At 45.4% G+C, this 12912-nt stretch overlaps 2 protein-coding genes across 2 annotated transcripts in view; both read left to right on the top strand.

The window, feature by feature from the left end:
* Positions 1–9676, top strand: part of EPS8L2 (EPS8-like 2) — a 69366-nt gene extending 59690 nt beyond the window's left edge. Inside the window, exons 17-22 of the mRNA XM_009333781.1 lie at positions 2403–2514; positions 3604–3711; positions 5212–5311; positions 8021–8204; positions 9107–9239; positions 9605–9676. Of these exons, the coding sequence (XP_009332056.1) occupies positions 2403–2514; positions 3604–3711; positions 5212–5311; positions 8021–8204; positions 9107–9239; positions 9605–9676 (709 nt within the window). The remainder of the gene's footprint in view (positions 1–2402; positions 2515–3603; positions 3712–5211; positions 5312–8020; positions 8205–9106; positions 9240–9604) is intronic.
* A 251-nt stretch (positions 9677–9927) lies between these two features.
* The window catches only part of TALDO1 (transaldolase 1), an 11759-nt gene continuing 8774 nt past the window's right edge, over positions 9928–12912 (top strand). The window contains exons 1-2 of the mRNA XM_009333771.1: positions 9928–9966; positions 10449–10541. Of these exons, the coding sequence (XP_009332046.1) occupies positions 9928–9966; positions 10449–10541 (132 nt within the window). The remainder of the gene's footprint in view (positions 9967–10448; positions 10542–12912) is intronic.

Raw genomic sequence — 12912 nt, 5'->3', positions numbered from 1 at the left:
CCGATAACAAAATTCCCTTCTCCAATTCCATTTTTCTCAGTGAGGTTATGAAAAATAAGAAGAACTTAGTTTACATGAGAACATTTAATTCCATCTTTAGTGACTGGTAGATAACACACGTAAGGAAACATTTTCATCTGTTACTCTCAGCACAGGCAAACTACAAATAGTAGTATCGAGTCCTGGAATGCAAATTAACAGCGTGCCTTTTTACCAAGGTGACCGTTTCTCTGACGCACCACTCAGCCTAACTACCGTGTGGGCTCATGAGGAGTAGATCAGGGTCTTTTTTCTCCTGGGATAGGTGTTGTACCTTTTTACCTACCTTTCAGACTGTCAACAGCAAGTTTTCCGTATGGATAACATTTAAGAAAAAAAACATCAAAGTTAATGGCACTGAAGCAGATGCCAAAATTGAGAATGTGCTTAGACGCCTTCTTCAGTCCGGAGCAGACTTCAGCCAAGTCTGCCCAGATGTTTGCCAAGATCACAGTCCTGGGACAAACATATTTCCTGCTGTACTCACACTTTTTTCAGGGTAGTTTGAACTAGTTTTCTAACCAAGAGACCTTATATTAACAAAAATACCCATGCATCAGTATTACTATTTACAACAGGGCTTTTGGGTGCAGAGAAGTGTCATGAAAGCCCCAAGCAATATTACAATAATCGGCAAAGGTCACTTGTGTAAAACCTAGGTGCATGCAAAGCACACATTAGCCTCAAACTCCTCCAGCTGTCGCCTCTCTTTCCTCATGACTCATTTACCTTCTGGAATGCTACAAAAGAAGTAATTTCTACCTAACTTGGCTTTCCTCCCCCTCCCTGCCTTCAGGGCACTGCTGGGTAAGGCCACCACTCCCTTTCTTGACTGGTGGATTCAATCTGTTTGAGAGTCCGCTCCAAGCTCTCCCCCGCTGCAGATTTACATATTGCACATGGCTGTCACTAGATCAAGAGTTGTCCCAAATCAAGTGAGCTAAAAACAGCACTACAGCTGTAGGCATGATACCAAACCACTGAACCAGTGGTTTCAATCTTTTTCAGACCACCAAAAGCTATCTAATGAAGTCAGTAAAATGAACTGAAACTAAGCACAATGGGCTTGTTTTTCAAAGCCAGGTTTTACAGGTGCCTCAGAAGCAGTCCACAGTCCACAAAGAGCCGAGTTTCCACAGATTATAGATTTCAAATCACTGACCAAACCCAAGAACTTGGCAATAGAAAAACGTCAAGCTAAAAACCATAGTTGCTAGCAGTGCCGGAAGCACTGGCTTCACTGAGTTACAGAACTTGACATAAACTGGAGGAGAACCTGACCCCCCGTTGGCATGCCCACTGTGAATACAGCACCCGGGAGTCTTCTGCGTCGGGTAGTTGTGCAGGTTGCAAGTCATAAGCAGAAAGATCCATAGAAGGTACATTAAAGTAGTTTCTACCTGCCCTTACACAACAAGGCAAGACGGTTTTTCCATACTGCAAACATTTTTGAAATTAAAAAATAACGCTACACCCATCCTAACCAGAGAAGAAAAAGATGAGATCTGCAAAATTTTCCTAAGCCAGGCAAAAAAAAACCCTATGAAAAAATAAACCATTTCAGCTTGGGTCAAAGGAAATATTTCATTGCACTTTTTCCACCGTTTTCCTTTTTTTTTTTTTTACAATCTACCATATTTATTTTGTCTCTTTCTCCAAATGAAAAGTCAGTTCAACATTGAAAGCCGTATATTCTCGTGTCAGAAATGCCCAAGCAAAATACTTAAACACATTCCTTTTCCCCCCAAATGCATCTTAGAATAGGAACGTTCAAACTCACTTTTCCTGGGAACCCGCAGAGTTCTGTTTCAGTAGCTCAGCATTCATCACCTGATGAAAAAAACCACAGATTTCCAGTCAGTTCTACCTACGCTCGTTTTCAATATCCTGCCTCCCAGCCCTGGTGTCTGCTTCTCCCCTGCTCTGGCATATTATGGGGCAGTTGTTTCCACGAAGCAGGACATGAGGGTTTCACACTTATTTTTCACAGGAGGTGCAATCAGAGCATTTTGTTTGTGCTTTGTCAGTCTCCCCAGTCCTTGCTGCAGCAAAGCAGCAACTGACAGGGGAAGAAGTCTTTTCTTCCACCCTGAAAGCAGCAGCCTCATGGTCCCCCAGTAAGGCCACTAACCAAACAGCCCTACAGCTTTTTTCCCCCCAAACACAGGGTGTTTCACTAAAACGAGTGAAAATCTTCCTTAAAATAGAGCAGCAAAGAGGCACTGCCCCCCCAACACAAACACAATTGTCTCTCTACCTGCACTGGCACGCAGTCTTCACCACTCCTCTTTTGCCAGTGAACCTATATTGCCCTAGTTATTAGATGGGCCTCCATTAAAACTCCATTTTTTTTCCTCCTGCAGGAATTTTGAGGCACAGGGAATGGCTCTGCCGAAGAGATATGCCAAAATCCGCTACGATTTCACCGCGCGAAATGCCAATGAACTCTCAGTGCTTAAGGATGAAATCCTGGAGGTAAGTGAACATGCTCAGCGAAAAGATATGCCCTCCTCCCCTTTCCAGGAACAGAAGAGAGATCTCAAGATACTGGCAAGTGCCAGCTCATTTTTGCTTGGTGTTTTCTGAGCAGTGACACGAAGCTTTGCTCAAATCTAAAGCTTTATGTCTGAGCTGGAGCAGGCTGACTGGATGCATTGGGCCATTTGCTCAGCTGAAACTCATCAGTCACATCTTAATTAGCAATGAGGAGGAAGGAAAACAAGTCACTGTAGTACACTGCTCACCCACTTGCTGGGCCTGTGTTTGTTATTACCACCCCCCCACCCCAAAGGAATTATTTTCTATGAAAACATCCTTTTTCGTAACCTTTCTCTTACCCCAACACTGTTGGTAACTGGGGAATGAAGGACATGACTTGGTCTACACACTAACTGTACCAGATCTATGACTTGAGAGAAAGACTTCTGTTCAAAACTCAAAGCTCTGTTCAAAACGTAGCTAGAATGAGAAACGTGTGTGGGTCTTGCCAGCAAAGCTCATCCATTCTGGGAAGATTACTTTAAAAAAAATAATTTAAAAAATCACAGTAAAAACAAGCCTGCTGAAAGGAGCAGGGGGGCAGGTGCAATAGGAGGTATCTCAGCAATGGGCAATCTCCTTGCCACATCATGGTTATGATGTGATTATGTTATGTGTTATGATGTGACACATGATCAAGTCATATGATAACACTCCGGCAATCTTTGGCAGGAGTCACTCTTGATTTATTTTTTTTTAACGCAAAAACACAACACAAACTCAGTCACTGGGGGAAAAAAAAAAAGGAGATAGAGAAAGAGGCAGATTAAGTAGGAACTATGAGTTCTTCAGCACCCCAGATCTGCTTTCCCCCAGAGTTGCTCTCCTGTTCGTCATTAGGATAAGTTCTGATGCTTTTTGGGAAGGGCTTCAGTCCTGAATTGCAAATGAGTGCAATAGATCTGTTTGCCAGCTCCTGGACTAACAACTTCACATTACTGCGTGGTTTATTTCCACTATATACCATTTATGTATGCCAGAAATCTGATGTTCTCACTAGCAAATTTATTTTTTCCCCTATCTCAGGTGTTGGAAGATAATAAGCAGTGGTGGAAGTTGCTCAACCGGAGCGGGCAGGCTGGTTACGTCCCTTATAACATCCTGGATGTGGTGAAACTGGAAGAGCTCGAACAGGTCTGTAGTCAGGCAATATTTAACTGGTAGCTGGCGGCAGGGCATAATCAGCCTTTGAGAATCATCTTGTAATTAGACCTCCCTGGATTTCTTCGGATGCTGTGCACAGGTTGGCATGAACCCTCACAAGTAGATGAACCAGGATCCTGGAGATTCCTGAGTCTCCTATGACAAAACTCTCACATTTTGCCACTGTTTACCTTCCCCCTCCCCAAGCGAGGCCTATCCTTCCCATCCACGCGGCAGCCTCATGCTTTCCTCCTGCTCCGAGACGCCAAGCACATTGCCTGCTGCCAACAGTGCCTGGCAGGCAGGGTTATGGGACAGGCGAAGGCTGAGTCCTGTGCTATAGGCAGCAGCCTGCTATGAAGTGAGACCCTAGCTCGAAGGGACACCCACCCCGAGCCTAGCACCGTGACTTGTCATCCCAACAGAAAAGGTCTCATGTTGAGGTGTCACCAAACAGCTGCTGGCTACGGAGGCTTGAAACAGTTCCACCTTTTGCCAGTGCCTCCCCCCCCAAACCCACGTACTTCTCAGCCTGTGGTTTACCACCTCCTCTGTTGCGAAGCCCTGCTGCTTTCAGGGCTGTGCTGTGAACAGGACGAAAGAGCTAACGCAGCCATAAAAGCAAACTTTGCCACCAAAATGCTGAGATTTTTGTTGGGGGTTAAATTAAAGACAGACAGTTCCCTCATCCGGCTCAGTTCAGCAGCAGGAACAAGTTACTGGAGTGGAGGCAGATGGAAATACCATCTAAGTGAGTATTAAGTGAATATTGCTCTCAAGCACCTTGCATTGCAAAAATGTGGAGCTGAAGTGCTCTAAATGCCCTAAGGAAGCATGGAATTGCTTCCCCACTTCGCTATTTCACAGCTTGGGCAAAGCATAAGGTGCCCCAGCAGGCCTCTGGATAAAAGCCCTGTTAGTTTAATCAAAATGTCAAAAAACTCTTCCCATACCGCTCCGGGCACTTGGCAGTGGTCCCACTTAACACCAAGTTCCTAGAGCAGTGATGCTTTAGCTTCAAATGGGATTTCTGTTTGTTTTCTCTTCATATAAAAATCCTTTTGCTTCCCTTGCTCTCCATCTCCAAGGAAGTCCTACGAGCAGTAATTTCTGCATAGCAAAAGGCTAAAGGGCCGAGTCACGCCTGTGAGAGCAATCATCCACAGCAGTAGCAAGCAAGCATAAAACACCACTCCTCTCCGTGTGATGAATGTGACGTGTTTTCCAGGGGTGTAAATGCCTTCACGCAGTCTTCGACTTTTGGCTTAGGTTCTGTTCATTCCCATGACACCCCAGAAATTAGCTTCTTCCATGCAGCTCCACCTGAGGTCACATCAACCTCAGCTGAGCGGCCCCAGATCAGCACAGGGAGAACATGGCAATTTGTCCTTCAATTTGCTATCGAGGGTGGGAGGCAAAAAGTTTAAGAAAATGAAAAATGGCAAAAAAATTTTTTTCCCCTTTTTTTTTTTTTCCTTTCTTATCACCTAGTCTAACCAGAGGTACAAAGGAGACCTGAGCCCCAGGGGCTATGGACCTTCCAGCCCAACTCACAAGCTACCTGCCAGCTATGCTGGGGATAAATGGGGAAGTGAAATGTTATCGCGCAACTCTCCCCAGGATGCCAAAGAACGTATGTGTCCCACACCGCGCTCCCAGCGTCCGCGCACCTTTTACACCACATGTAGCAGCCTCAGGCAGCCAGAGAGCTTGGCACCGCGGCTTTGCATTTCAGGACTTAATTGAAAAGTTTCTGTGAGCACATGCTTTTGCTTGCTCTCTGTCCCGGTGGTTTTCTTTCTTTCTTTACTTTCACCATAATGGTCTGTCCACTATTTTTGGTTGTTGTGTGCGTGTCACCAGACCTACCCAAGTGTGTGTTCCCTCTCATAAGGCTCTGCACAAGGAGTGACTGCACCTTTTAGTGATAAGCAATAGACCAGCAGTGGTTCAGTGGTTTTGGAGGAGATGTACAGAGGAGGTTCCGGGTAGTACAACAGCCAACAGAGCAGCTCTGAGGAGCTCGCTGGCTCACGTCACGGGCTCTCAGGCAGCCTGGGACAAGCAGGGCAAAAAGGTCATTTAGCATCACCTTAATCCTCCTTCCAGCTTGACCTTCCTCCTCCTCCCAAGGAGAGAGTTTCCTATCCCCACCAGCAGGTTTAAGTGTGTCTAAGCAACCACCCACATCCAGCTCAATCCCTTTCTCTCGCTTCCTTTGCTCTTGTCTCCTGCCACACATGCAGTGCCCACCTGGCCTGTTCCTTCAAGTGGTTTCAGAGAAACCCCAGCCAGCAGATCCGCCAAATACAAGATTCGCATCTCTCCCTCACCCTGCGTGTGCTACGCGGGGTCACAGAACGTGAGAAAGACTAGGAGCCCTGCTCATCTCATCTCCTTATCACACCCTGCATAGACCTGTGGCAAGCTGTCTCCCGAAGCCAAAACCGGGGTTCATCCCCTGTTCAGCTTCCGCAGACTCCTGGAAGCAGGAGCCCTTTTGGGACGACGGAAAGGCCCATAATACAAGCATCGTGGACACGTATCTGTTAATAACACTGAGTTATTCTCCACTGTCTTCAGGAGCTTCATGGAAAAAGTGATACTGGATGATGTGTCACTGGAGTTTTGTGAGTGTGCTGCTCACTCCCAGTTCATGCTTCCTGCCACTTCTATTTAGCTGCACAGCAAAAGCTGGAGCTCTGAGGACTTGGCTCAGCAAATCACTTATTAGAAGTGGCAGAGAGGACTGAAAAGTGGAAGGAGCAGGGCTACAGCTCAAAAACAAGACTCTAATTGTAGGTATTCACACAATTGGCCTTCCACATCAGGTGACAGCAAAAGGGCAATGGGAAGAAAATAAATGGCAACACAGAGGCACAGAAAAATGGGAACCTTGTTCTCAGAAACAGATAGTCAGGCCTCCCTGACCTCTGCTGTCTCATGTGGTCTGGGTTTTTTCCCCTCCCTGCTGCTAAGTTTGCAGGGCAATTTCCTTACTTCAATAGCCCAAAGGGAACTAAGTAACTCAAAACCAGGAAGACGACAAACTAAAGCAAAAACATGACAGCAACACCAGACATCAGGGAAAAGGGACCCTGTCTGTTGTCACCACTTGACAGCACCGGTGGAAGCAAAGACACTGCCAGATCAGGTTTTACACCACCCTTGAGCAAACTTCTGCTAGTCAGTGTTGCAGGCCTTTATGTCCTTTGAATGAGGTGTGATGAACAGGATAGGTTAGCAACACGAGAAACAAGATCGATCCCAATATAAATTTGTATATAAAATAGGTGAAAATATAGGTCCTTACTAGCACCTGCTACAGACACCAGTCACACAAAATGAATGTGTTCTTATCAAAATGTTCTCCTATTATTTTGCCCAAATATGAGACACTTTTCCCCGCAATAAGTGCTTCTGAACAAGAATTTTCCAGGCAGATTGATGGGCAGTTTTGCTCCTGCTGGCTAAAACCAAGTGCCTCTGCAGATCTGAGCTCTCCTTTTTCACTCCAGACCAATCCCTACTCAGTTAAACATGGACTGGGGAATACGTGCTTATTAAATGAGACAGCTCAGAGTCTGGTACATACCATGACAGAGAGTACACTTTTCTCTAGAAATTATACAGCTATATCAAGGCTGGTCAACATCAGAACCAGAGATTTCCCTTCTCCCAGGAACAGCAGCAGTTGTTCCAAGACTCTCCAATTAGCCTAATGGACGTTGCTGAAGCAATGAGGCCAAAGTCTCAGATGTGCAGTGCTTGTACCAAACCGTGCCCTTGTCCTGGGGACAGTCACGCTGCAAGAAACCCTTAAGCAGCTTTTTAGATTCAGTGATCGCTGTGTGGACGATGAGCATGTGGCTGTTATTTTGTGATTCCTCCTCTCCATCATTCTGGAGAAGAACTGCAGAAATCTAGGTTTCTCCCAAAGAGGAAGCGAGGTTTCAAAAGCTGAAGGAAGTTGAGAGTGTTGGCTTGGGAGGAAAGGGGAGATTCCCACAGTCTGCTCCAGCAGTCTGCCAGCCTCCAACACTGTGGTGGTCTTCCTTTCACATTTGTTCCTGACGGAAGTTCGAAGGTCAAAATGTCGTTGCTCAACCGATTGCTCCAAAAGCACTTAAGCTTGTTCTTTAAAACTAAAATACAGAAGTAAGCACTTTCCTTTGGTGTATTTACAGAGTTAATAAAAATGCTGAGCCACGTTTTGATCTTCCTTACATTTCGCCCGCAAACACATTAATTTAATAGGATTTTCATTCCCTACTCTCTACCTTGTGTCTTGTTTCCCCAGAACTTATTCATCAAATGGACGAGCTGAATGATGAGTTGCTAAAGAAGATCACAAACAACAAAATTCAGCCTCCCCAGAGGAATTTCAAAGTGGAAAAGCCTCAGGAAGTTTTTGTGCCCCTCACCTTCGAATCCAGCACTGAAGAAGTCAAAGCTTGGCTGGAGGCAAAGTCATTCAGCAAAGAGTAAGATCTGCTTTACTACCACATGAAACGCTGGTCCTTCATTTCAAAAGGAGTGGGGGAGGCAGCTTGCAACATTTCAGCTGGATTACAAGTCACTTGTATTTACTTATAGAGCCTGTGTTGCAAATTAGATTTCAATCATATGAAATCCAGGCTATATAATCAGTACATTCAGAGCCCAAACTTACTCCCTTTCTTTCTTATACACTATCAAATAAACCTCGTCTTACAGTGCAGCGAAAGACCTAATGAGTAGCTGCAAAGAAAGGAATGGTCTTGCTTATTCACACAACTCGCAGGCAAACGCTGCGAAACGTCCTACCGCCGATGCTTGTCTGGCCCCAGTTAGCCAGTTCAGAGGGCCGAACTTAGAGAAAAATAACTAATTAACTAACTAAACCCATGGCCTGAAATGCAAATTCCAGATGGCTGCCTGTCTCTGGAGAAGCTGTCGTAAAGTATCTCTGAGGAAGAGCCAGACCCTCAGCCGGGGCTAGCAAATCTTCCCAGCCACCAGGGAAGGATCAAAAAGCTGCATGTGGTTAAGGGTTACGAGTTACAACTCACACTCTGCACAACGAGCTAAGAGGAGCTCCAGGATTGCTCCCCAAATGCGATGCGACAGGAGTGAAATCACTGCAATACCCATGGGGCTGGGTACACACTGGATGCCAAGGTGTCGCTGGCTTCCCCCGCCCCTCATGGCTTGCTGCCATCCCCGCCAAGAGCTTGGGTTACCCGACAGCTGCCACCTTGGCACAGCCCCAGGGCCTTACGCGTGATACGGTCCTGCTGCAGGGGCTGCAGCCAGCTGCTCCTAGCCCCTTTATCTCTGACTCCTCACCTTTGGCCAGAGGCCACGTGTAGCACAATTATCATCTCCTCGCTTTGTGTCTTCCCAGGACAGTGGAACACCTTGGCATCCTTACTGGAGCTCAGCTCTTCTCCCTCAACAGAGAGGAGTTGAAGAAAGTGTGTGGTGATGAGGGAAACAGAGTATACAGTAAAATCACAGTGGAGAAAAACCAACTGGAGGTAAGTAGCTTTCTGGTCAGCTCCCACCTGAATGGGTGCCTGTACCAGCACTGTCAGAGATCCCATTAAATAGACATTTTAAGAAACACAATTTAAAAAAAAAAAAGGGGGGGCAAAAAAGAACCCCCAACCAAAACCCACACAACCAAAGAAACACACCACCTAAAAATGCTGAGAAGTCTTTTAAGCAAAAAGGCCCCAAATCTGTAAGGCAGATCACCCTATCTCCACTAATGAATCTGCCTTCTTACCGGTATAGCTCATCCCTTTGAAACTAGCTCTACTCTTACAGCATTAGTTAAATATTATAATTTAGCTACAGCTTGAAGTTAAAATTCAAACTTCCTGTTTTGTTTCCATTCCAGAAGAGCAGAGGGGAGTCAGAGCTCCAAGAAATCATGAAGCGTCGCCAGGAAAGGATTGATTCTGCTTATTAAAATCTATCTGCTTTATTTCAGCTATTAGTCATAGTAGTGCAGAAAAAGGGAATGAAAGCAATGATCCCCAGTCCAGACAAGAGACAGCAGTGCTCCACTTAGCAGTGTAATTGCCATCAAAGTGACAATTTCCTGAACACTGTTGATAAGGGTAGACAATAAGACCATGTCCCATTGGGAAAGGTGTTTTAACATTGCATGAAGTATTCTTTTTTTTATAACTATATATTTTATACTGAAATTTTATGTGCATGCGATCAGAGCAGATCAGAATTCACACGTGTCTGAATGTACGACAATGGCTGGATTCACGCAAAAAAGACCCCGCAAAGCTTTTCTCAGAGGGCTGTACCTGCTCCCACCCCCCTCGCCGGCATGGCTTGGGAAGAGAGGGCATGGCACACAGCACAGAACAAGCCAGCCTGGATGTTTAGAGTCTGGACCACAGAAATAAGTCTCTTCTCCCACTTTTCATTTCCTTCTTTGTGGCAGATACCCCTGCAGCCCACTACAGTTCCTTCCCACTAAAGGCCCTGCAACAGTTCACTGTGCTTTTTCTGTCCCCCCATGTCCCCTCGTTGGACAAGGCTAGAATTGCAACACACATTACCTAAGACTGGCTGCTTCCTTAAATACGTGTACCTGTCAGTGCTGTCTTCGAACAGTGGAAATGGGCTTTCATTGCATAATTACGAGCAGGATCCGAGTGACAACTGAAGTGATTTGAATCTGCAAATAGGTGAGCTCAGCCTGATCATCCCTGCTTACGCAGAAGCTGGGGCTCAGGGCAGCTGTGCAGCCCTTCACCTTGGCGCTGATCGGAAAGTTGCAGTATTGCCGAAGCCAGGCCTCAAACACGGAGACGGTAAGCCCCGACCATTTGCTCCCAACCCAGTCACATCCGAAGCCCTTCCCAGGGTGTTCATCACTCGTCCCCACCTTCACATTTTCATTGTGAAGAGTAATCTGAAATGCTTCCTAAATATCTAAGAAACAAAAGCACACTTGGAAAGGCTGTTTTAACACAGAATAAATGGCCACAAGAAAAAAAATAATAATCTAATTTAGTAGAGGCTGTTGTTCTTCGCTTCCTGTTTTTCTTAATAACATCATGTGCATATGTATATATCCATCTAGTGAAATACCCCCTCATTCTTACAGTCTATAAAAAGGGATGAGGAAAAGATCCCTTTCCCTAGAGACGTAATTGAGTGATTATGCATCAACAATTTACTCAAAGTTTTAAAAGCTCAAGCAAGCATATAGTAGATTTCCTGTCCACAGCAAGTTTGGCACACACTGTATTTATAGCTATATTTTACTTACAGACCAACTTGATAGGAATGCAGTACAGCAAACACATCTACAGGAACTGCTCACAGACCGGGAAGACTTTGTCTTTCTCTCTCATTCACACACCTTAACTTTGGCTGAATGGGAATTCAGGCCCAGGCTCCACAAAGACTTATGCATGTGCTTTCCTTTACGTGCTGTGAATGGTCGCACCTGCTTGAAAGGTGCCTAAGTCTTTGCACAATTTGGGCCTGTCCTTGCACATCTAATGGAAAAAAGCTGTACAGCTGTAAAGCAGTGGCTGGGGAACACGTGTCTAAACCTGAGACTACTGATGCACCTCTCAATTTTGGCTTTGTTCTTCCAAAAATGTTTCTAATGGATGATATAGTTTCTTAATGTTGAAATAGGACGTCGTTAGCACCAGCAGAATTAGGGTGCAGGCAGGGAACTTACAGAGGATGATCGTGTTTTTAGTCACAACCCTGCTGGCTTGCCACAGCGGCTGGAATTTGCAAAGGGCACTCACCTTGTCAGGGAGGGATGAAGAGGACAATCCTCCTGAGAAGCCCTGGCTCTGGATTAGGGTGGAGATGGGAAGCAGGTGTGAACACTGGCAAATCATTGGTGTTACAAGCACAGGAGGCTAAATCATTTCTAAAATGAAAATGAAAACAAATGGTGAGCTAGGAAATACGACACCATTCTTGTCTTCGGGTATAAAGGAAAACAAATCACACAGAATTGTAGTTACTTGGGACTATAATAGAAGTGTACACCACAGTTCTGTAAAGCCAGGAGCCACGGGAGCATTTCATAAAATAAATATATCAGTAGACCTTATTGCAGAAGTCACTTTTTAAAATTTCCATATGACTGAGCTGTGCATCTGTTGTATTTGTACTGCCTGCAGATAATGCTATAATGTACTGTACATTAATGTAATTGAACGAAGGATAAAATGATATAACCATGCACTGTATAAGATTTATTAAAATAGTTAAGTTATAACTCCACCTCTGTCTCTTTCACTTGGATATAAACTAAAGCAACAGGTCACAAAAACAGTTGTTAAGGGCCGGCTTTTCATAATGACCTGTCACTGTGAGTCTAAGATACACAGCAGAGCATCCAAAACCACACGTTTCCTTTTGTTTCTGGGGGACTGCCATTCAAAAGGAAGGAAGTCAGGGCCTTGATAATCATTCACATCTAAAAACAGGGCTAGGTGAAAATCCCACATATGATAGCAATCAAATGCTGGGAAAGCTACCAGCTGAATCCAAAACATCCCCTTTCTCGTCATCTTGAAGAACAAATTTCTCTTGCCTCTGGTACGTGCAACTGAGACAACACGCCAGCATTTACACACACGGATACTGTCCAAGACAAGGCTTTGCACTGGCAGGCTAAAAACGCCCAACCCTGGTCAATGCCAGCTAATGCAGGGCCGAGAACAAAGAGAAGGGAAGGGATGGACAAGGGAGGCTCTCTTATGCCTTGGCAAAGGACTCTGGAGGCAATGAGAATACATTTCCTACATAGTCACGGAATTCAAACAGGACTTAAACCTAACGCCTCTTTCCATTACCTTCTCCTTGGGTTGGACAAAACATGAGAAGTTGTACAAAAGCATATTCTTGTATGTCAGGAAGGGAAATTACTGTGGCAGCTTCCACAATCGAAACAATACAAGACAGAACGAGGGGAACAGCATGATCTGAAGAGCCTCTGTTTAAAGGCCAAGTGGCAGATTCTACAACACTTCCAGCCAAGTCCCATTCCCTATTTCAGAAGCACAACCCCGTTAACGGGATCGCCTTCTCTAGAGCTTAAATGAAGTTTAGGCGAACGAACAGCCGTAGGTGCCTTGCTGGGTTAGGGGGGGCTCCCCCTGGCACGGCAGCGCAGGCTGGGGCCCCGGCTGACAAGCCGTGTTGAGC

This window comes from Pygoscelis adeliae, unplaced genomic scaffold, assembly GCF_000699105.1.
Source record: "Pygoscelis adeliae isolate BGI_AS28 unplaced genomic scaffold, ASM69910v1 Scaffold420, whole genome shotgun sequence".
In the NCBI taxonomy this organism is placed as follows: Eukaryota; Metazoa; Chordata; class Aves; order Sphenisciformes; family Spheniscidae; genus Pygoscelis; species Pygoscelis adeliae.
Note: the sequence above shows the minus strand (reverse complement) of the source record. Positions and strands in the feature narration are given on the sequence as shown.